The sequence below is a fragment of the Colius striatus genome, chromosome 23, assembly GCF_028858725.1.
Source record: "Colius striatus isolate bColStr4 chromosome 23, bColStr4.1.hap1, whole genome shotgun sequence".
In the NCBI taxonomy this organism is placed as follows: domain Eukaryota; kingdom Metazoa; phylum Chordata; class Aves; order Coliiformes; family Coliidae; genus Colius; species Colius striatus.
The window spans coordinates 4,470,749-4,494,783 of NC_084781.1; the positions used below are offsets into that span (position 1 = coordinate 4,470,749).

The 24,035-nt window shown below is 47.6% G+C and overlaps 1 protein-coding gene across 4 annotated transcripts; it reads right to left on the bottom strand.

The window, feature by feature from the left end:
* Positions 1-2,348: 2,348 nt before the first annotated feature.
* Positions 2,349-19,066, bottom strand: TBCEL (tubulin folding cofactor E like). Of its 4 annotated transcripts, none has more exons than XM_062014046.1 (8): positions 19,009-19,066; positions 15,574-15,723; positions 14,379-14,518; positions 11,278-11,459; positions 9,974-10,230; positions 7,116-7,242; positions 6,604-6,720; positions 2,349-2,672 (listed from the first exon to the last, which is right to left on the bottom strand). In XM_062014046.1, the coding sequence occupies exons 2-8, from the start codon at positions 15,704-15,706 to the stop codon at positions 2,354-2,356; spliced, it is 1,275 nt and encodes a 424-aa protein (XP_061870030.1). In that variant the 5' UTR covers positions 15,707-15,723; positions 19,009-19,066; the 3' UTR covers positions 2,349-2,353. The 4 variants fall into 4 exon arrangements, with proteins under 4 accessions (XP_061870030.1, XP_061870029.1, XP_061870032.1 ...); XM_062014045.1 differs by lacking the exon at positions 19,009-19,066 and adding an exon at positions 18,853-18,963; XM_062014048.1 differs by lacking the exon at positions 19,009-19,066 and adding an exon at positions 18,722-18,843.
* Between the last annotated feature and the right edge of the window lie 4,969 nt (positions 19,067-24,035).

Consider the following 24,035-nt stretch of genomic DNA (forward strand, 5'->3'; position numbering starts at 1 on the left):
TCATCTTATGTTACACTGCTGTCATCCCTCCACTCATTTGTTTTGTGGGTACCACGGCCCCTCTGCTGCCTACAGCCAGGCTTGCTCCATTTCCTATTGCTCATCCCAACGGGGCCAAGGGATTGATACCTTCAGCAGGCAGATGAGGCACAAATTATTAACTTGTCTGAACATTTCTAATCGTTACTCTAGTGCCAAACTACTCCCCTCCAAATGGCACCCACATCCTGAACCTGAATCACAGAATCATTTGGGCTGGAAAAGACCTGTAAGAACATCGAGTCCAACCATTGCTCCAGCACCGCCGTGGCCACCACTAAACCATGTCCCTCAGCCCCACAGCTACATGGCTTTGGCATCCCTCCAGGGCTGAGGACTCCACCACAGCCCTGGGCAGTCTGTACCAGGGCTTGACAACACTTTTGAGGAAGACATTGCTCCTAATCTCCATCTAAACCTCCTCTGGTGGAACTTCAGGCTGTTTCTTCCTCTGTTGCTTTTGGGAGACTGACTGTCACCTCACTCCAGCCTCCTGTCAGGGAGCTGCAGAGAGTGATCATGTCTCCCCTCAGCCTCCTCCAGACTAAATATCCCCATTCCTTCAGGTGCCCCTCATCAGATTTGTGCTCTAGCCCCTTCCCCAGCTCCGCTGCCTGGCTTCGGCCATGCTCCCATCCTTCAGTGTCCTTCTTGTTGTGACAGGCCAAAACTGAACACAGGATTCAAGGTGCAGCCTCACCAGTGCCAGAAGAGTATGAGATAACACTTTGTCCCCTCCCCATCCTACCCCACCTCACCATATAGGTAAAATATGAAGAAAAATACACAAGTCCAAGAATATAAAAGGAGCTTGGTGATGTGGACAAAAGCACCATGGGAAAGAAAGTGCACACGGGGATAAGAGAGCATTTCAAAATTAAGGTCAGAAGTTCAGGTGTAACTGGAGCCCTCACTGCACAGCTTCACAAACTTTTATGCAGCTGCTTATAACTAGGTAATTTGAAAAGTCTTCAACTTGTCAGTGGGACAGAGGAACAAGGGAGGATACAGGAAAGCGAAACAAGATATAAAGGAAGGAGGATTTCATTCCATGAGGAAGGGAAGCTGCTCTGCAGTAGAAAATGGGCTAACTGAAGCAGCACAACGTGATGCCTACGAGGTGCATGTGGGGGCAAGCCAATAAAGATTCAAAAAACCTGCTCTACATAAATGGGAGTCCAGTTGCTTTGTTACTCATCTAGAAACTGATCCGAGCCAACAGCTAGTTTGGACCCTAAGCAGGGACCCCCCTAGCCAGGGTCCCAAGGGGAAAGTGCTAGGTTTCATTTCTGGTGCAACAGGAACAAACACAAACTTCAACTTTACTCTTTGCTCTCTCCCAGGAGAGCGATTTGTAGCTGTTCCACTTTCAGTGCAAACTGGCAGAAGGTCAAGTGCATACTGGAGGATCTCTCCAGCACGGTGGGGATGAATCACGGCCAATGAGGGAATGTGCTCTGCAACCCCTTTTTAACCAACACAATGCCCATCCACCCCCTTCCAGAAGTCCCTTTGCAACGGGCACAGCCAGGGTCCCTGCGCCTCCAGACTGCCAGTGCTATGGGTGGCAGACACTGGGAGACACGGGTACAGGGATCCAAACTTGGTGTTCCCCCCAGTCACACAAACAGAGCAAGTGTGGATACAGAGTGTGTGTTTTGAAAAGAAATTGCTTCTTTCTCATAAGGTCCCTTTCCTTCCCCCATTTTGTGCACTCCTACAAACCAAACCAGTGGAGTTAAGTGGATGCACTAAGTACCTGAGCTCTGAATCAAGCGGGATACTGCTTTAGATCTTTTCAGTGACCTCGAGTGCAATAAAAGGTTGAGACAGCACCCAGCTGCAAAGAAAACCCACTTCAGCAAGCTCGAGCCACAGTCGGATAGCTAGGCCAAAGGGTGCTCTGAGGGAGCTGAAATCCCCATGATATTGGAAAAGAAAAAAGCAGGTTGAATTCTGCACCGAGCTGTCCTCTCCCTCACAGACCCTGTCGTTCCTTAGCTTGAACAACTGACCATTCGTGCCGAATCACGAGTATACCGGAGCGTCCACGAAAACATCAAGGTATTGCACACACTGAAACACAGGCACTGAAGTCAGCTGTCACCTCAAGGTCAGCTGCAGTGGGTGGCAGCCGTGCTTCTCGCCTCGGGGCACTTCCTCCGTTGGGCTCAGGAATTACCTGCTACAGAAACTCAACCCAACCTCATACCCACTGACCAAATGAAAAAACCCTTCAAAAAACTCCTTAATGCGTGTGTGGGGGTGTGGGGTGTGGGGGTGCACGGCTGTGCACTCACAAGGTCAAGAGAGGCTATTTCATTCGGGGCTCCACGTAAATTTTATCTCCATCCCGAATGCCGTAGGAATGCAGCGCCCGTGAGCTGTATTTCATCTCCTCAGGACCAAAAGGAGCTTCCTGGTCCAAGTAGAAGAGCAGCATGTTGCTTGTTGACAACTGCACGACAGTTTTCAAGTGTTTCTTCAACTCTGCCACAGTCTGATCGAGGCGGATGGACATCTCTTCCACCTTATCCTGGAAGTGAACCTCCACCTTGGCGCTGCTCTGTGGCCGCAGATCCACGACTGCCAAGGGCTCCAGCTTCCCGTACTTTGTGACCAGCTCGTGATACCTGAAAAATCAGAGGCCAGAGTTACAGCACAGCTGCTCATATGGCCAACACGTCTCCCAAGTCAGCTCCTGTTTCACATTATGATACTGCCCCGCTTCAGCCTTGGATACAACCCAAGGACACCATGAGGTTGCAAAATACAAACAAACATCTGCAGGGAGAGCACAGTGGCCAAACAACAAAGAGGTATGAGCAGGTTCCAAGGCACAACTCATCTAAAGTCCAGAACTCTTTGATGTGAGCTAAAACCACAAACCCAGAGAGCTATGAGCTGTCCTTTATCCTTCACATCAGCGACGAGATGGCATAGGGCTCTTCTCAAGTGTAGAACCATAGAATGGTGGGGGTCGGAAGGGCCCTGCAGAGCTCCTCCAGCCCAAGCCCCTGCTAAAGCAGGTTTCCCTCGATCAGGGGGCACAGGAATGCGTCCAGGTGGGTTTGGAAACCTCCTGAGAAGGAGCCTCCACACTCTCCCTGGGCAGTCTGTCCCACACAGATCACCACATCAAGGTGAGGTGCTGCATGGTTCGGAAGCTGACAACAAACAGGGAGCTTCCTGCCAACTCTTTTATACCTACTCTGAAACAACACTGGAATTTTACCAGCAGAGCCACACACTCCACTGTCCGTTTTTCCTTGGAGCCAAGGCCTCTGCCCGGCCTTCAGGAAGTCCATCCCAGGGAGTCATCTCCTGCAACAAGAAGCCCATCTCACCCTCCTTCAGCAGAGATTGTTCTGATGGGGCAAAGGCTGCATCTCCCCTGCCTGGCTGGGAAAGAGGTGAAACAGCAGCACAAAACACAATGTGCCTGAAATGACAAAGGCTGAGAGCTGCTGAGAAGAGGTAACATTTCAGAGGCCCTCCACTGTGCATGGACAGAAAGCGCTTTTTGTTCCCATTCTGAGCCCAAGCTGAATGTGATCGGTGCTGTGTCACGGCCCCTGTCGAGTGATGATGGGACCTGGCAGGCTGGGTGACCCCAGGGAGTCCTGCTGAAGGCAGGAATGTTTCTGGAGAACAGCAGATCCTCTGTCTGCTGGGAAATGAGGTAAGGGCCACAACGCACTAGGATTTCCCCAGTCTCACGGACAAAATGAGCCTTCAGCGGGGCAGAGTGTCCAAAGGCAGGCTGGTGCCCTGCTCTCACAGTCACTTGGGTGATAGGATCAGGCCTGTTTATTTGAAAAAGCCATTAGTGCTGAGAGGAGACAACAGACTCCCCATATTTTACCCACTGGGCCACTGTCTGCATTAAGAACGAGCGGCAGCCAACGTGTCGCGGATGGGGAGGATTTCTTTGTGGCACAGTTTCTGCAGCAGACCAGCAATAATTTGTCTTGTGCTGACCAGAGGTAGTGCCACAACTCATGCTCTAAGGGATACTGCAGTGAACAAGGCTGATGGTGGGAAGAGTATAAAGAGGGGGACAAATTTCGAGCAATTTGAGAGAGAGAAGTACCATGACTGGACTAAGACGATGCAAATCCGTGCTGTAAACATGCAGAGGGTCAGGCAACGTTGTCTTAAATGTTCTTATATTGAAGAAAGGTAGACCAAGTTTCACAGCCTGCTCCTTGCAAAGCTAGCTGCAGCCTGCAAAGTCAGTCAGGAGTCTGAACGACTGGCTTCCCTCAAATCAATAAGGATGAAGGCACGCTGCTCAGATGGTTCTTTTTGTACCCTGATAATAGGCACCCTGGAGACCTTTATAAACACCCCTTGCAGCCTGGAAGATGCTGTCTGCCAGAGCAGAGGATGCTGATGAACTGAGCCTGGCTAGATAGATAAACAGCAGACCAGACAAGTAGAGAGCTCATTAAAAGCCCACAGCCACGAAGACGTCACTCCAGAAGACAGTCGATACTGGATGGCACGCTCGGTGCTTTCTGACCCACAACATCCACAGGCACAAATTATTCTTTCCACTTCCCTCCCTTTTGGATCCCTTGGAGCTGCAGGCTGTGAAGACAGGCAATGTGAGCAGGGGTCTTTGCTGTGAGGGGGCGTGCTGCAGGCTACACCTCAGCAGTCTCGAGGGGGGCTGCTTACACTCCTGTAAGTTTTCTGTGCCCGAGTTTGTCTTCTGTCTCTGCTTGAGGCAGCACTGCAATGCAGATGCTGTCCCCCCAGTCACAACGTGCCTGTGTCCTGATTAGATTCCAGTTACAAACCACCTTTGGAGACCGTGCCAGATTTGGGAGCAAAGAAGAGGCAGCTTTAGCAACACACACACACACAAAATCCCTCTGCAAACAGTGCTGGGTTTCCCTTCCTGCAAAGGGCTCTGCGGACAGGTCCAGGGACTGAAATCCATCCTCAGCACTGGGAACACACTCAGTCATCTGCAGCCGTGTTAGAAAATAGTCTGTACTGGCACACATCTCCTCCAGAACAGAATAACCCTCTTCAGCAGCTGCACAAGTGGCTTGGAAACGCTGCACAGATGAAGGGTCCCAGACAAAGTGTCCATTGACCACGACAAGGGCAGTAACGGCGTTTAAAGGTTATGAAATCAGAGTGGGAGGTAATTCTCCTGGATCTTACCAAAATAGCATGAAGCCAGCACATTGGTCAAGATCAGCCCAGCTTTTTTTTGGATGGGTGAGATATGAGTAATTTCTTACATGAGCCCCCACCTGGAAACCAACCCCAGTTGTGAGTGGTGCTGTGTAACTACGTGGGTGCACACAGCCTGTTCCTAACATCCACATCCTAACAGTAGCATCATGTGTGTCCAAAGCTATACCCAACTCTGTCCTCAACAACATCCTGTCTCTCTCCCCTCATTCTCCACCTCTGCTGCTATTCCTTCCAATATTTCATTCATGGTTTTTAATGCTTCCAGGGCTTACAAGCCAGGACTTGTCCTCAGAACGTGGCACAAGAGGGATCACCAGCTGTTTTGTCTCCCTTTGTCTTCAAACTGATCCTGTTATGCCTTTAACACATACTTTAATTGCTGGACCTGTTAGCAGTTATACAGAACACCATGGCCTCAGTCCTCAGTCCAGCCTTCCCATGCCCTTACTGAATTGGCAGGTCACACACACTGTACTTCTAAAAACCAAGAGAATTAAGCTGGGGGAAACATCGGCCAGATTCCATTCACACCTTTGTCACTCGTACCTGGCCACATCTTTGACCTTCTGTGCCTTAGTTTGTGCCCTACTTCTGCCTGTCCTCCTGGTCACACACATGCTCTTGTCTAATCCTCTTTCTGTGAAGAAAGGGGATACTGAAGCTTTGTTGTCGGAAAAGTGTGGGAGGGTTCTAGGGCAAAAGACACATAAGTGCAGTGTTCTGATGCTCCATGATCCTTGCTCAGCCCATTAAGAAGCAGTGAGTAGATGCTGGCACAGAGAAGATATCGACTGAACAGCATCTGTCAAAGTTCATTAGCTTACCAAGATTAACAGATCATTGAGCATATTTTTTTGGCAAAGAAAAGCCATCAGACGTACGATTTGCAGGCCTGAAAGTGAGGGGACAGTTTCCCATCACCAGTCACATTCCACACACCAGATGGTCAAGAGAATTAGATGTCCCAGTCTGGCACCAGAGAGCATGATCTGTACTGGCTTTTGGGGACTCCCAAACACAGGTGGACTATGAAGCCAGCCACTGGGGAGGCCAGGAAGCAATGAACATCATGCACTGAACAGTCACGTTGTGTTTAACGGCACTTGACACAGACACTTTAAGACCCAATCTGACTGAGAAGTGCTTCTACATGCCATCAGACATCACTGAGACACAACGACATGAACTAAAACAGATGGAGGCAGGCGAGACAGGAGGAGGGCAGGAGATGTTTCTTTCATGGCCCAGCTAGCCTGGATTTCCCAAGTGACATCATCTGGCCAGTCTCCTTCCCTTTTGCCTCGCTGCCTTTCAGCCCCTGCTCTCCATTCCCTGACAAAGAGCTCAGACCTGAAGGGAACTTCCTCCTCCGGGAACTCCATGTAATATCGGATGAAGAACCGCTCCGAGTCCTCTCGCTCTCCATCGGCCACGATGCTTCCGTTGAGCTTGATGATGGATGGCAACCTTCAGGCAGACCCCAGGAAATGCAGTCAGCAAGGAGAGAAACCAAGGCAGGGTGAGCAATGAGACAGTCACCATCAAAAGCTACAGCTCACAACATTAACACCAGCAGAATCCTGCCAGGCAGCTTATGCCTCAGTCCCCTCCAGAGACAGCAAGTTCCACGCAGCTTCTCTGAGCATGCTCAGAACTAAGCACAGACACGTACAAGACCCAAAAAAACTGAAGCAAAGAAGACTTAACATTTCCATTTTCCTACACCACAAAAAGAAGGTGAAATCTGAGTGGTGAATTCCTACAAAATCCCATCTCCTAACAGCCTCTTCCTCCATTTACCCCTTCCCAGCCTTTCAGTGCCATGTAATGCTTTTGCTGGGCAGAAGAGAGAAGCAACACACCTGGCTATTAGCAGCTTCCTGCGTTCCTCAGTGGTGTAGGACTGCAGCAAAGGGATTCCAAGCAATTTCACTTCCTCAAGCTTGGGAAAAGAATTCAACTTGTCGATGTCTTCCCAGCAATGCAGACCTGCTCGGAGGAAAAGACTTGCTTAAAGAAACACATCACGTATCCAAGATAATCAGAGCCAAAGAACGTACATGGCAGGCCAGTGTCAGCTGCTGGCTCTTTGAGAAGTTGGCTTTTTGCTCACAATGTGCTGCAAAACATCTCCTTCATTTTGCTTACAATGCAGAGTACTTTAAATTCCCTCTTGCTGTTTTTCAAGTCTAGAAGGATGATCTCCACAGCTGATTAGGGAGCTTAGTTTTCTTATGGAGCATTCAGTCCGTGGCCTCACTGCTGAAGGCTGCCTAGCATCATTTATCATGGCTGCATCTATAAAGCAATGCAGCCTTAAGTAGCATTAAAGCAATCAGGACTTTTATCATTTGAGGCATCACTAAAGAGACATCAAACAGCTTCAACTCACACATATGACCACCTTGGATTGCATTTCTGCTCATGGCCCAACAGCAGAGCAACCCCAGAAGCCATCCAGCTTCATTCAGTGAAAAAGGCCTTGAACACAATCTCAGCCCTGCCAAGACCTGACATGTGGGATAACAGGGCAAGCAGAGGGTAAAACAAAAACACCGAAGGTGGAGCAACAGTACAGCCCTGATGATGTGGTGAGACCAACATCATATGGTGAGAAGAGCACTGCTCTTCTTTTCCCTCCCCTGCAGAAACGTTTACTGCAATGCTTTTGTGATGACTGTTCCAGAAGCTTACACACTGGCAACATGAGTTAGAACAGTGGCTTCTCCGAACAACAGTCAACAGCTTCACCCACACAGTACAGATAATGTGAAAAACCAGAAAAATTACCAGTTCAAACAAAAATCTGGGGTCTCATTTGAGCTAAGCCTGTCAGGAACTGCCAAGTTCACAACCACAACTCAGAGGAAGAGGCTGTTAGCAGAACAGAAACAAAACTCCTGTAAGGATATGACTGTGGTATGGTGTGCAGGGTGGGCAGAGAGTTTCCCTTCTCCATAGCACTTGAAACACCTCTGCCAAGATCATCTACACCTTATGTCATCTTCCAGGCATCAGTATCAGCCACAAATTGAGTCAAGTTTGTGACAGGAGAACTGTTCCATTTGACCTCTGGGGTGCAATGTCACTGGTACCTCCTTGAATCGTGCTGCTCTGAAAGGGCCAAAAGCTCTTGTAGCTGGGAGAAAGCTCTGAGGGAGCTAAACCACCTCTGAGGGAGAAACTGCTGTCAGCCATGACATCTGTCTCAGCAGGAGAGTCTGCTCATCCCCTCAGGACCCTGGTGCACTATGACTTCACTAAAAAACATTATCTTCAGCTGGTCCCTTATCTCCAACTAAGCTAAAAGTCTGTAAGAAGAGGCACCAGTTTGGAGTCTTCACGTGACAAAACTTTGGACTGCAGCAGTTTTTCCTTATGGAAAAAAAAAAGCAAAAGCTTAACATGCTCCTTGAGATTTCTGTTTGACTTTCAGCTCCCAGAACATCAAATGCAATATAGAATCCAGAGTTCTTAATACCTGGCATCAAAACTGCAGAACTGCTTACCACAGGAGCACTTGTTCCTCAGTGAGACAGTGCTTTCAAATCCAGCTTAACTGGCTTTTCTTCCTCTAGTTAGCTTTAAGCTTTTATTATAGGGATTCCTTGACACTTACATTGCATGTTAATAAAGTACCTTCTACCTTGGCTAACACTTAACTATCACTTGCACAGCATATCAAGCTGTAAAGAACAATAGATCATGATGCATTAGGAATTCCTGCAGAAGAACTTCTGGCATATGTATCACCTCACCAACACATCACAGCTCTCATGAGCTGCCCTGCAGCTTCCTCTCTCCAAGTGCAGGGTGCACTTCCCAACATGCCAAATACTTCTTTTCTTTCTGGAGCCTTGGCAGAAAATTCTCTGGGGCTGAAGTGTCAAAGATGCCTCGAGCAAAACTCATGGTGAGCTTCTATTGACTGAGTAGAGCTGACAGACAGCTTTTGCTGGTGAATGCTCAGCTCTTACACGCCACATACCCACACATACACACGTTCATTTTACCCAAGATAAAACAGCAAATGAAAAGCAAATGGGAGTCTTTCAGCCCCTCCACTGACAGACAATTATTTATCATCCTTCTCCAGCCAGAAGCACCAGAGGCAGGGACAGGAAACAGAGGGAAACTACTCATGTAAAAAAACCTTTGCCAGCTCATTTTGAACAAGTACCAGCCCACAGTACTCAGACTCAGATAAGGACTAAGTACCAAACGCAGCACGTAAAGCCCACTGAGTTGGGTAAGGTGATTTCTCGCCTGTTTGCCTCCTCTAGCACTACATTCCTCAGGTCAGTGCACTTCAGTACATCTGCCTGCATGGCCCTGCATTAGCACCATTAGGAAACTGGACTTCAATATGATAGGTCTGTTGGGACTCCATTTATCATCAGCATTTCGATTCTGCTGAGAAGCCAGGACAGACTGGGACAAAGGTCACTGGGCATTTTCATCTCTGCTACAGTAACAGCACTATCCTAAAGGTTTAGACTCTTGCTCAGCACTTCTGCCTTCACCTGCCTCCTCCCCAGCTTTGCAGGAAGCAATGCTAACTGCAGGCTACTTACTGCTAACACAGGCCTGAGAAGCAACCACCCCAAGGCCAAAGTTTCAAAGAGCACAAAGCAAGTGTGTTTTTCACCTCCTCAAGAAGAGAGGCTCTGCTCAACCGCTGTCACTTATGCTGAGAACAAAGCTGCTTCCAGGCTCTCACCTGACTTGTGCAAATTGATGGACCGCAGGTTGGGGAAGAGCCTCGCGAGGGAATCTTCCGACTCTTCAATGGTCGTGAGGTTGTTGTTAGCCAGAATAAGTGTGTCCAGTGATGGAAACATAATCCCCAACTTTCGAATTTCAGTCCAGTCTTGAAGATTATTGTCAGTTATGTGAAGTAATTTGAGAGACTGACAGCAAACTGGAGAACAAGACACTGTTTCATAGTCATTAAGGCACAGGAAGAGCTCCTCCAAGCTGCACAAGGAAGAAAGATCATATCATCATCTCAACATATCTGGAGAAATGGCTCCCTTCTCGGGTCAAGGACATGCATGTGTGATTTTAACATGACTTTGTGTAATGGCTCTTGTGTGATTTGAAATCTTAGTGCTCAGAAGACCTTTCAGCACTCCAAATGGAGTGTTTTGACTATGTCTCTGATCCCATCTGTAAACTTCCACCACAGTCGAAAAACACCTCTAAGTGTTCCCCTTGCCTCCCAGTACTGTTTAACAGATTGCTCAGGGTGGTGTTCCACGTTCATGCCCAACAAGCCACCAACCCAGCTCCAATGGTGATTGGTACCTGCTCTGAATGCTCACCACTTAATTTCAAGAGGTGCTTTCATACAACGCAGATGACACTTTTTTCCTCCCACATCATTGGTTCTGCCAAAGATTCCCACTAAGAAAGAATAGGTCCCACTAAGTTTTCAGACAACTAAAGCAGCTTTCCTAATGCAAAGGAAGTGTACTTTGGCCATGGGGAATATGCTTCTGTCATCACCTCCACTTACAAAGCTGCATGAAGAGGAATTTGTTAACAAAACAAAGCCACCAAGGACAGTGGTGGAAGCAGAATGCTGTTGCCAAGGTGGACTGTGGCCAAGCCACAGAAATCAACACTTTTGCACAGAAAAGCATGATGAAATATTACTTGACAAGTGGCCAGGCCCTCAGACTTACATCCCATTCAAAAGCTATTAGTACAGGTATGCTGTGCACCATTCATTCTGCAGTGACTCAGAGGAATGCATGTCACCTACTCCATCGTTGGGGTGATTATCCATCTCTGGTATTTAGATTTGTATGAGAAGCTTTGCAGCACTGCATGAGTTCAGCTTTTGAGATAATGTAAAGCATCCACCTGGCCAGCTCCCAAAGAAAACAAAAAATCCCTTTTTCTCTACTGATTGTGGTTCCAAGCTCACGTCCCTCTCCTCCCTCACCATGTGATTTGATAAGGCAGCCTTGCCCTGCGTGCAGTGAGCACCCCTTTCTGTGCCCAGCAACCCATGCTTACTCTGGTAACTCCTGCAGGATTGTGTGGACTGTTTCCCAGGAAGCTTTGCTGTTGTTGAGCACAAGTTTGCGAACACCAGCGAAAGAGCCAGCACACCTTCTCTCTAAAACGGACAGACTGAGAGGGTTGGAACTCAAGTTTAGAAACTCCAAGTGGGGAACGTTGGACACAATTTTACTGACCTAAGTGGGGAGGGAAAAAAACAAGAGAGAAAGAAAGAAATGTGCATCAGGAAGCAGTCGGACCTCAGGCAATTCTATCCTGTCTGCTGAAAGGGTGCCCTTTGGAATCACCAAAGAAATGATATGGGGCACAAAAATCAGGCTTCTGGATAACTACCTGTAATTCATATGCCAGCTACTCACTGATCACTTAATTGCTCATTCACCTGAACAGTTCACTTAATTACACTCTCCAAGGAGTCTGATAAGAGAAAGCCAGTCTCTTGAGAGAGGTCATAAAATGCACCTCAACACCAAGCTCAAGCAGCAGCACGTGACAGCAGCCAGCATGCCCTACCCTTCCTCTGGCAGGGAGCTGATGGGCACGTCCCCTGAGCTCACAGTCAACACTGATCACTTCTCAGCTTTCCACTGCCCCCCAGTCACCACAGACCTCACCCTTTTGCCCAGTGTATCAGACAGAAGCCCGATGAGCACACATAATGAGTTTCTTATTTGATTCCATTACTCTGAAAACATCATCTTTCTTACAATCAATGCAAATGTTCAGGTGAATGTGCCTGGGGCTACTTTCTGTGCATACAGATGTGCACCTGAGGGCAAAGCAGCAGAGAGGTAAGGAGGAAAGGTTAAGAAAGAGAAAGAATAGCCAGAGATGATGTCTGCACAGAGTGTAGGACACATAAGGGATTGTGTGATGGGGTAGGTGCTGACTTAGATACTGCCATCACAGGAAGATACAGGAACAGGTTATTTAGATGGACAGTCTTTAGTCATCTAATAATGATCAAACGAGCAGAAGAGCCAGGCAGCATCAGCTCCTGAAGAACACATCACTTCACTGTGATTTTCCTCTTTCACTGGGTAAGTGATTCAGTGGGAAGTGTGACAGCTTCTGGAGTACACACCTCGAGGGACCCTTCTAGCATAATACTACTGGTTACATTTTCAGTGATCAGATAAATGAACACTCTGCATTTTCTCAACTTGCAGGTGATACTAAGGTGGGAAAGGCTGCCATCACACTGTGGTACAAGACTAGAGGCCAAAGCAAAGTTGTCTGAAACCCATAAGACAGAGGTTCAGTTCAAGGAAAAAAGACATTCATGCAGAAAATAACAGCAAGCTGCAGAACACTGCTCCATAAAGCAAAAGGGATGGGAGATGGGGCACACCATGACATACACAGGTCAGCAGCAAGGCTCAGTTGCTAGCAAAGGGTAATTGTCTCCCCTGGAGGCTGAATTCAAGTGATGCTGGAGGTAATTAGTCTGCCTCACTTCACACCTCATATTAGGTGATGTCATGTTTTGGGAATAATGCCTTAGGAATGAAGTAAATAAAATGGAATGACATCAGAGCAATAAAAAACACTGGACTGAGAAAAAAACAGTCTACAACAAATGAATGGAAGGACTGGATTTTTTTCCAGTACTATACTAAAATAGGAAAAGGAAACATAAAGCTCTTCTTGGTGGGTGTAAAAGGCTGTTGCATAAGGAACAACAACGAATGCTTCTCCAGGCCTGCTGAGAGCAGGGCAGGGAGCAAAAGGCTTAAATTGCAGCATGGGAGACTTAAGTTACATAATTCAGACTTTGAGATTATTAGCTAAGCACAAGAACAAGCCACCTAGAGATCTGGAATCCCCATCCCTGGCAGCTTCTAAACGTTGGGTAGATATTTATCTGTTGTGGATGGGCTATGAAAACTTAATCCCATCTCAGAGAAAGGGGCCAAAGCACAATGTACTCATGCAAAAACCAGCAAACTGTGCTGTCCAGGGTATCTTAAACAGACTGATCAAATAGCAGGGTGTGAGGCATGCAGCTTATGAGAGAGAAGTGTATGTGCAGCCCTCCCGGCTGCTTACCACACATGAGGTCAGCCCTACTGAGAGTAAGGAGCAGAACAGGGAGCGGAGAGGTCGCTCAAGGCCAGAATAAAACAAGTCAGGAAGCACCATCCCAGTTTTTAGCAGACATGCCCTCAGTACATAAACTCCTTCCATGGCCCTAATCTCAACAAACAAGCTTCAGATCTCTCTCCCACCCGCTGAGCTAATATCTTGTAGGCTAACAAGGAAATAATGGCAACAGGGAAACCTACTCCACTTCTGGCTTTGTGACCCCTGTGCCAGCACTGGGACGCTTCTGCAAACACTGCACTCTCCACCTGTTTGAAGACACGAGGGTTTGATGCAGCAGAAACGTGGCAATTTTTATCTTGCACATCCTGTTCTTTTCTGCATATTTCCAACAATAAACACTAACATAAAAGCAGAGCAGGAGCCAGCAAGGAACCCTTAATGGCACTTGAACAGATTGTGATTGTTTTACTGGTCCTACATTGCATTTATGTAGTATATTTCATCCAAGCACTTCAGAGGATTTTACTATAGCATTGAGCATTACTATTGAGGCCTCAGAAATATCCTTTGAGGTAAAGGTTATTAGTCCTGCTTTGCAGAAGGAAACAAAAGTGGAGAGACAATAAATAGCTTGCCCAGTATCACAGAATTGGTGGTAAAGTTGGGAATCAACTGCCACTATTCAGACCTCCTCAGTTCTTACTGTTTAAAACTGCACTGCTCATTACCCTCTTGACATTAGACATGCTAGTTCTGGTGCTTTGCACAATAAAAGTAACTAAATAAATACATTTGTCACCTACAAGCCAAGATGATAAGTCACAAGGTAAATGGAGTGGTGCTCAAATGGATTAAATTCATCATGTTTATCACTCAGTAGTTGTTCAAGTAAAGAAGCATCAGCCTCAAAGATGAGAAAGCAGTGACAAAAAAATGGAAATCTCTCTCTCATTTAAAGGAACTGAGTACTCTTATAACCTGCAATGCATTTGCAGTCATGGTAATAGCCGTGTAAGTTCTTCAGAAAGAGGCAAACATAACCATTTTACCTCATGCCAGTCTTCCAGTTTATTGTCAGAAAGATCTAGCTCAGACACATGAGCACAGAAGGCAGCAATTTCATTCTCATCCCCTGCACAGGTTATGCCACAGCTGTTCAGTACCAGAACGCTCGGAAGGTTGAGACGATCTGAAATGGGGAAGAAGAAAAGTTGCCCTCTGGTCAGCATTGCATTGCTTACAGAAGGTAACAACAAGCAGAAGTAAACCTGACATTCAGTAAAAGAAAAGATCTATGAGCAATTTCACCAGTTACACTTTTAAGGATCTCAGGACAATCATGGATGTTATGACAAGTGACTGACATCAATCAAGAAGCCTTCTCGTATCCAAACATGAAGTGCCACTCAGTAGCAGTGCTCTTCAGTTACTACATGCACTTCACATCACAGAGAGTCCTTTGCAGTTGAGTTTGCTGGCTCACTGGCATTTGGCTTCTTCAAGGCCAGTGTTGTACCATGGGAATTAGTACCCATGTGCTTGGAAGGCACATGTTAAGCCTCAGAAATGTGCCCTCTTTTCAGCACCCACACAGGAGAGGACATGGACTGAATATCCCATCAGGCCCATTTTCTCTGACAAGTGGTACATTTTATCCTCAAATGAACTTAGACCCTTTATTCTCCTCTGTCAAGCTCAGTTAGTGTAACCTTCATCCAGCTGACTTCCATGGCTATTTTCCCCTTGGGGGCTGGTTATTGTACAAACTGACCTGACAGAAACTTAAACTACCCTTACAGATCAAGATGGACAAGAGGTTACACAAAGAAGGGGAAGGTCAGGTGGCATAAATGTGAGTCTCAAACTCTTATCTATACGAACCAAGAACCAAATGCTAACATCAGACAATGAGGGAAGACTAAAGGGTATCAAACAGATCCAGTTCAACGAGCAGGAAATAGCAACACGGATGCTGCAGTCCAGGAGGCTCAAGGACATACACAAGCAGCACAGTGCTTCTGTTACTCTGTAAGGAAATTTCCTCCTTTTTTACAGCAGTCAGTTCAGTCACTAAATCAACTTTCTGTCTTACATTCCAGTCCCTCAGCTCTTCAGTAAGAAACACATTATCGTACATCGCGATGCTTCTTCTTCTGGTTAATTCAGGCCAAATCTCTTCCAACATGTGCAAAACCAACCAGAACCTGGTCCCAGCCAGAACCCCCCAGATGCTCAGAAGCCTACCTTTCATAGGTGAGCCCTGTGGAGTTGCTGGGACATGCACTCCCATGCCAGGTCCACGGCGATATGGGAAGTTCTCAGGGCTGTATTTCTCACAAAGAACTTGCATGAAACTCCTTCCACTGGGTTGGTCCATGATCCCTTCTTAGACTTCTAGTTAATGGAGAAAAAAACAAGAGCATATAAACAGTCACCAACTAATCTCCTCCAGTAGTGTTCCTTGGGAACACAGGACAGAAGGTAACCAGAAGGGTCATGGATTTTACTTCATATATCAAGAAAAATGATTTACACCTCTCTCTTATAAAGAAAAGCTATGTAAAGCAGTTCATGGTTTGTTTTTGTCATCTCAGGCCAATGCTGTGAACAGCTTAGAGTTCAACAGCCTCTGCTAGCAAGACTTGCACCCACTGGGTGCCATGGAAATACTTGAGTAAGCTCACTCGGGTTATATCAGAGCTCTCAGCTTCACTGACAGCAGTGGCTCATTCAAAGCAAGCTTTGGCCTCAAAAGGACCATCCTCATTTCTCCTCTGACATCTGCAAAGAGCTACAGTTCTTCTGTCCTGTTTGCAATTCAGATATCCACACAGCTGCTGTGTCACGAAACACTCCTGAACACGTATGAGCACAACATTTGGCCAGTCCAAAACCAAGCTTTTGCCAATTCAATTCTGCAGTTGCTTAATGTATCTGGAAGATAAACATGCCTTTTGTATCTATGCATGTCACAGAACAGAAAAGCACAGGAACTGGTCACATTGTGGGCTGTTGACTTCCCCACAGAGATACTGAGTGTCAGCTGGAAGCAGCCGTGGCACAAAGATACCATGATGGTTGGCATTCTGCTCTACCCTAGGTGCAACTAAGCTTACCTGTCCTACTTTCCTGAACACTCTCTGAACTTGGTGTTTTATAGTTTCCTGGATAATAAAGGAGTTGGGTTTGATACATGCACAAAAGAAAGGGAACTGCATTGTTCCCAGGTTTCACTGAGGGCTCATGCTCCCTCCAAAGCAGGGCCTGCTGCCCATCAGACACAGAGGGGAGATCTACACGCACAGGCACGAACACACAGGAATCAGCTGCAGACTTCCTAGAGCGTACCATTAGTCATGGAGCAGTGTTTTCAACAGGTACTATGTAGTTACCTTCCTAGGTAGCCAAAAATCCAAAACCCAGCTCACACAGGGATGTACCTTGTGCCCATAAACCTACACCTCCAGGACCCCTGGTGGAAACCCATACTTTGGAGTTGATGGTGAGGTCACACTCATGTTGAAAGGGATGTTTCTAACCATTGCTAAATTAAAGTTTCTGCCTGCTGCCATAAACTTCCCTTTAGATTTGTTACAGGCAAGGACAGATATAAAACCATTAACTGAGGTTCAGGTTCCCTTTGCTGAGAATCACTCCTTTAACAAGCTCTACTTTAACAGACTATCTAAAACTCTCACAAAGGACTTCAGTATAATAAGCAGCAAGTTGACTGAAGCCTGTTATACTTTTTATATTCTATATAAAGTTTCCATGTCACAAACAGGAACTTCAAGGACTGGTTTTTTTAGCCTTCGACAACTGGGTTACTTCATACCTCAAATATGACTTTCTGACACTAGTCTATCTAGCATCAAAAAAGCAATCCTCAAGCTGAAGTTTGGGTTAGGAACAAGGCATTTAATTTTATGCTAAAACACCCCAGAAACAATTTGCACCTGCAGCCAAGGCTTTAGGCTGAAAGGCCTCACTCACTCCAGGGTGGTTTGGGAGCTCAGTACAGCTCTGTAGGACAGACAGATGACAAAAACATCAGGGAGTGGGCAGTCACCTTTTCCACTTCCCTTCTCATCCCAGTTCACGTTTGCTGTGATCATTTGTCACTCAAGTGTCTTCTTTGCATCACAAGTGCTTGAGGGTGAGGACTAACAGAATATGCAAAGAAAGCATGACCCACTCCAGGTGAATGTTGGCTGCACGAGGGGTGATTTGCAAGGTGCATGTTTCTGAGTGCTTTCCTACTGAACAATTCATACCCTACAATAACTTTGGGGTTTCTAAATGCCAGCAAAGATTGCAAAAGATGTGCTCAGTCTTTAAAAGATGTCAACAGTCTTTGTTGTCTACTTCAACACTCTCCTGGAAGGCCATGGCTCCAGGGACACACAACACGACAAGTGTCTACAAAGATGATCAGGACTCTGACTCAAGATCCAAGGGAACTCAGCAGGCTGCTGAAGCTGAGTGAAGTGATAGAATGCTAGAAATGACAGGAAAAATATTTCCATCCCTGTGCTATAAGCCTACAAGGAAAACACAACATCCTTTAGGATAATTACTTCACTAATAACATTCTAATGAACTCCAGTGCCACTTGAAGGCCTTCAGAGCAGGTCCTGACCGGTCACACACCAAACACATTTTGACACGCTTGAATATGTAAAAAACAAAGCAGAAGGAATAGATGCAACAGAACCAACATCTGTCTAAAAGAAGCTGCTCTGTGCTCATCCTAAGACATGACTCAGATAAATTATTTTTGATCTTGAGAGACAGATAAATGAATACTACCAGGTTAGACAGCCTGGCCCTCTGAGCCACAAGGACATGTTGCCCAAGTGTGTGAAATGCTGTCAGGGACTTTGCCAAAGCAAGCATAATCACTGGTTATAATACACAACCAAGCCCAACACCAAACTATGTCCTTCAGCAACACAGCTTTGCAACCCTCATCTCCAGTCTGAACCTCCCCTGGTGCAACTTGAGGCAATTTCCTCTTGTCCTGTCGCTTGTTACTTGGGAGAAGAGACTGACTCCCACTTCACCTGTCAGGGAGTTGTAGAGAGTGTTCCTGTCTCCCCTCAGCCTCCTCTTCTCCAGGCTCAACACCCCCATTCCCTCAGCCCCTCCCCAGCACCCTTGTGCTCCAGCCCCTTCCCCAGCTCAGTGCCCGGCTCTGGCCACGCTGCAGCCCCTCAGTGTCCCTGTGGCAGTGAGTGAGGGGCCCAGCGCTGAACACAGCCCTGGAGCTGCAGCCTCCCCAGGGCCCAGCACAGGGGGACAATCCCTGCCCTGCTGCTGCTGCCACCCCAGTGCTGGTACAGCCCAGGATGCCACTCGCCTCCTTGGCCCCCTGAGCACACTGCTGGCTCACGTTCAGCCGCGGTCGGTCCTTGTCCGTGCCGCTGGGCCCCACGGCAGTGCCCGCGCTGTGTTCAGCCGGGTCCCTGCTCCGCAACCCCCAGAGGCCTTCCCCGAGCGCTGCCGCCTCGGGGACACACTCACATCAGGCTGTCCCTGACTGCCCTCACACAGGGCCGGTCCCCCGAGTGACAGCGGCCTCCCCGGCTCCGTCGCCACGCTGCCGTGCCCGCCGCTGCCCCCGCAGAGCCCCGCCGAGCGCCAGCCGCGTCCCTGCCCCACCGCCACGGCCCCGCTCACCCAGGCCCGGCGGCCGCGTCCCGCATCGACCCGGAAACAGCTCGGCGGCAGCCAAACATCACGTGACCGGCCCTGGTCACGTGCAGCGATCCCCCCGCCGCCGTTGCTATGGAGACGGCGCCGCGCGCCACCCCCCCCGGCAGCGCCTTCTGACGTCACCCAGCCCCGGGCGTGACGTCATACGCGGATGGCCACCACCGTCACAGCACTGAGGGACCTCAGAGGAACACAGCCCTGCAGAGCTCCCCCAGCCCCTGCTTCAGCAGCTCCCCCTCGCGCAGGGGGCACAGGAAGGTGTCCAGGGCAGCCTGGGCCAGGGCTCCCTCACCTCGGCACCAAACAAGTGGAACTTTCGGCATTCCAGCTTATGTCCGTTACCCCTTGTCCTGTCACTGGACACCGCACAAAAAGTGTGGCCCCATCCTCCTGACGCTGACACTGCCCTTTGGGTATTGATCAGCATTAATGAGGTTCCCTCTCAGCCTTCTCCAAGCTAAACAGCCTCAGGTCTTGCAGCCTTTCCTCATGAGAAAGATGTTCCAGACCCCTGATAACCCCCTGGGTTACATAATAATCAGAAACTGCCCAAAACGGGGCCTCTCCTTCCTGCCCCAAGTTTGGAGTAGATCTGTGTTAGTCATGGCCGCACAGCCACATGCACTCCCCAGCCTGTAACACCATTGGGGCAACTTTATCCTGCTCTTTCTGCACCCCGATGTATGCACACTCCACAGAGGCTGCAGAACACAATGGCAGCATTGTGGACAGGTAAATGTGCTCAGCATCAGCCCAGGGGTGTGACAGTGATTTAACTCCTGCTGTGCCATATCTTTCCTGCAACAATTTAGACAGGCTAAGCCTGCACCCATAGGTTTGCAGTCAGGAGACTGAAGTGGAAGACAGACAACTCCTGCTAGGCCAAGGAGGCAATTCCTCTGGGACCACAGAGTGAAACCAGTTTGACTAAGCATCTCTCAACAGAAAATATCCACCCCAAGAAGTGAAGCGAGCCTCGAGCAGACCACTGCCACAGTTTCAGCCATCAGCACATTGCCACATTAGCCCCAATAGTAAAGGTAAAACTTGTCTTAGGCTTAATCAGAAGTGCTCCACTCCTAAAATTCAGATTCTCTGTCTCCCATTCCCCACTTCTCCTTGCTACTGGGACTTGGTTCACACACAGCCGCTTTTTAAATGAAGCACTGGGTATGTATGTACCTTAAAGACACTGGTGATTTGGCCTGGTCCAAATCACATACACTATCTCCTTGCAATTCTGCTGTGTGTCACCCTATCACCTCCAGACAGCAAGAGCCCTGGCAGCCCAAGCTGTCAGTGCTGAAATATATGCATGGCTTCCACAAGGCTGATTTCCCTTTAACAGAGAGAAAACCACTTTGGTGTTCTTTCTTATTACCCTGCTGACACAACACTGGTTTTATTTTGTTCCTATGCGGGCCAGCACCGATGAACATTGCCTTGCTAACGCTCCGTAAAGAAAACATCTATCCACATGCTCTGAATGGCTTATTTGGTTCTTTTAATACGTTCCAGAGAGAGCTTTGTCTCTCCTTGGTTTTCCTTCCCCCTCCACTTCTCGTATCTGTTTCAGTGAGATAAAGAACTCCATTGCATTCAGAGGCCACACTCTTTTACTAACAATCCTTGTGTTTTTGCACAGCTCACCTGTGCTATTTAGTTGCTAGAAGGCAGACAGAGCATATTTTAGCTGGTAACTGGCACCAGTGGGCTACATTTTGATTTGAAATACATTTCAGTTGCTGCTTTCTATAGTTACAGATCAACTGGATATACCAGATGTCCTTGTTAACCTCCACTGGGACGGTGCTGCAAGTGTGAGAAAGTGACCGGTGTATCCCCTGACCTACATTAATTTCAGCTTCAAGGGAGACAGGACAAGTCAGGGAATTGTTAACACAATATAGTCTTTCACCTCCAGGGGCCTGTTTGAATTCAGCCCAAGCTAGGACTGACCTAATGTGCTTATCATCTGTTGGCTGTCTCATTGTTCAAGTGAAATAGGTTTGATGGATCTCAGTCTGCTCCTCCCTGGCAGACAAGTATCCGCTTGCCTGAGACTTTTGCTATCGCTGGCCATGCCAGGCTCCCCTCTTTCCCACTACCATCTCCCCCAGGATTAAACAGGCCATGGGAGTCACCTCTACCTGCTTCCTCCCTGCCTGGTCACACAGGGGATGCTGCTGGTGATACTGGGGAACATTCTTACCACACAGAAAGCCACTTAAGAGACTTCATCCCAGCAACATTTCCATGTTAGGTGACAACCCAAATCCATGTTCTTTTCATACTTTTAGAGCCAGACCTGATCAACCTCACCAAGAAAAACATTCTCAGCATCTGAAAACATTCCAGTCACAATCCTTCCCTCATTACTCACACTTGTAATGCACCACAAATAAATGTCATCTGCTGTCAAGGGAGCACTTACCAGGGTCTGAGCAGGTTCATGCCTTTGTACATAGTGAGGCCAGAAGGGAACCACTGATAATGTCCAGAGTACAAGCCACAGGCTCCCCTAATTTCATTCCCATCTTATCCAAAGCAGATCTTTCAGGCAAACAAAAAAGAAGTCAAATGCATGTACTCTTGAAAAATAACCTGAAGATGGGGAATCAAACATAATCTGTGAAAAATCAGAGTTAATTGCTCACTATGTTAAAACAAGAAAAAGCCCCATTCTAGCCTCATTCAGGCCTCATTCTAGCTGGAGTGAGGCACCTAAAGCCCATTAATTCCCAACCCACACTGATAACATCTGACAGGTCTCTCTGCACCCAGGGAAGAGGGGCCACTGTCACACATGGGGGCACTGAGATCATGGAATGGCAGCAGCAGAGGACGGAGCATGTAGTAGACTCTTGCTGCTTATCAGAATATTTCTCCCTATATTTAAACCACCTGAGGTTTTAGGGGGAGGGTGGAGGGAGAGGATTTGGAACACGCTACTTTCTACTTCTTTTCTGTAGGTTTTTTTGATCCTTTTGCTTCTGGGTTTGGCCACTGCAACTTTCTTGATCCTTGGAGATTATTCTTCAGTTCCTCAGAGAGAATTCAATTTTCTTGAAAATGTCTCTTCCTTTCACTTAATTTAAACATTTTTGGCCAATGTCATGATTTAATAATGAGAAATAAAATTGGAGATTTACTAAGTGTCAAGAGAAGACCTTTCATTGCATCCAGGGATTAAGAAGGGAGTTAAAGGTGTGAATCCTATTAGCCATGTTGGTCTAACCTGTGCAACAACTTGCTAAAGAGCCTGATCCTGAGAGATGCTGAGTCCTCTCTGCCCCCACTGAAGCCAGGGAAATCCTGTGGACTTGAGAGCACATTGCACACTTGGGCCCCTTAATTCCCAGTGCTGGCATATAAATCCATAGCAGCACTGTCTCACAGATATCTTGCTAATAACTTTAAAGCTTGACTTCATTTAGTACTACCTCCAGCTGATCAACTCCAAGCAGCTTCTCGCTACACCATTAATTTAAGGTAACAATTCACTAAGATCTTTGGTTCCGCATAAACGCTCCCCAAATCACTTCTTTGGTCTCTGTCAATTATCTGAGACTAATGCACCTTGAAGATACCTTTTAGAGCAAGCATTACTCCACAGTCATCATCCTAAAATGTTATCAATAGCCACAAGAGAGGCACGATGCAGCTTTCAACTTCAGAAATTCAGACTGCATATTCAACAGAGAAATGAAAAATAAATCAGTGCTGGTGCAGTCTGAAGATCTATTGGATTTTCATAATTTGGCAATTCCTAGGCATGTTCATAGGACCAAATGGACCTTGAGCCTTTTATTCATTTGATTTCATTTTCTGGATGGCTACTATTAGATAAAGACAGCTTTCTCAGGTACCGCTGCAATGGTACTAGCCATCAAATTACGTCTGGCAAATCAAATCTCACCCACTCGGGGCTAGACTCACTCGGCTGGCTGCTGTCTCACCCTCTCTGTCATGGCACAGCTTCTCTCCCTGACTTGGGAGTGCAGGATGCAGCTCACCAGGCTTGCTCCTCTTCAGCTGACCTGCTGCACTTCGACTCCGCAAACCCTCACGTGATCTGCCACGTCAGCCCCCATCCTCTGCTGTTTGAAAGGCCTGTGGCACAGCCAGGGGCTCGCTGACCCGGCCTGAGCTTCAAGAAAGGCAAACTTGGGCCCTGATTGTGCCCAGTGCCCTTCTCCAGTTGCTTCTGGATCCATCCCTGCTGTGCAGCACAGCAGGGCACCCACGTGCTGCCTCATTTGGGATACATTGCATTTTGGACCATGATTTCCATTCTGCTCAGTCAGACAAAAAAGGGCACCAGCAGACAGAAATGAGTCCAGACATGAAAATGGCTAAGCCTTCCTCTGCCAAATGCTCTGGATTCATAACTAGTTGTTATGATGAGACAGAAAAGTGCCACTGCTGTCTGATTTTGAAATGGGACTTTGGCTAGGAGAGGACAAAACACAGTGAGAAGCTGTCTCTTCCTGTCTTGTGTGTATAACAACTCCATTACAGGTCTGGATCTCACTTGTAGGACGATGCTGGCTGAGTATGTAGGCTGCCAGTGTTCCTAGTAATTAACCATTAATGTTAGCAAACACTTGGCAAATCTCCACTCGCTTTCATACAGAGCTCTCAGAGTCCTTTGCAAACGGGAGCAGATGAAACCCTTCCAGACCCCCTCAAGTGCCACACATCATTTCAAAGATTTTCTTCCACTTGTATTCTCTAACAAGGTAAACAAAACATGGTGAGGTTGGGAAGTACTCGAGTTGTGCCCATTTTACAATGCAGAGTGGAGGCCTAGGGTGGTAAGGGCATGTTCTCAAAGCCCTGGTGAGTGCTGCTGGTGCAGCAAGAGAGACTGGTCACAGGTCCCAAGCCCTGCGCCATCCTTCCTCTGCTTGGCAGGACTTCATCCCTATCTCACTGTCAAGAAAACCCACACAGGAAAGGGACCCAGGGCTTAGCCTAAAGTCAGCAGG

What these genes read in the sequence shown, in the direction of transcription:
- TBCEL (XM_062014046.1), bottom strand. Translation starts at nt 15,706, where the DNA reads ATGGACCAACCCAGTGGAAGGAGTTTCATGCAAGTTCTTTGTGAGAAA. An exon ending in ACAGGGCTCACCTATGAAAG is followed by an intron (nt 14,519 to 15,573) that starts GTAGGCTTCTGA and finishes TCCCCATTTCAG; the next exon opens with ATCGTCTCAACCTTCCGAGC. An exon ending in CATCAATTTGCACAAGTCAG is followed by an intron (nt 7,243 to 9,973) that starts GTGAGAGCCTGG and finishes TCCTCCGAGCAG; the next exon opens with GTCTGCATTGCTGGGAAGAC.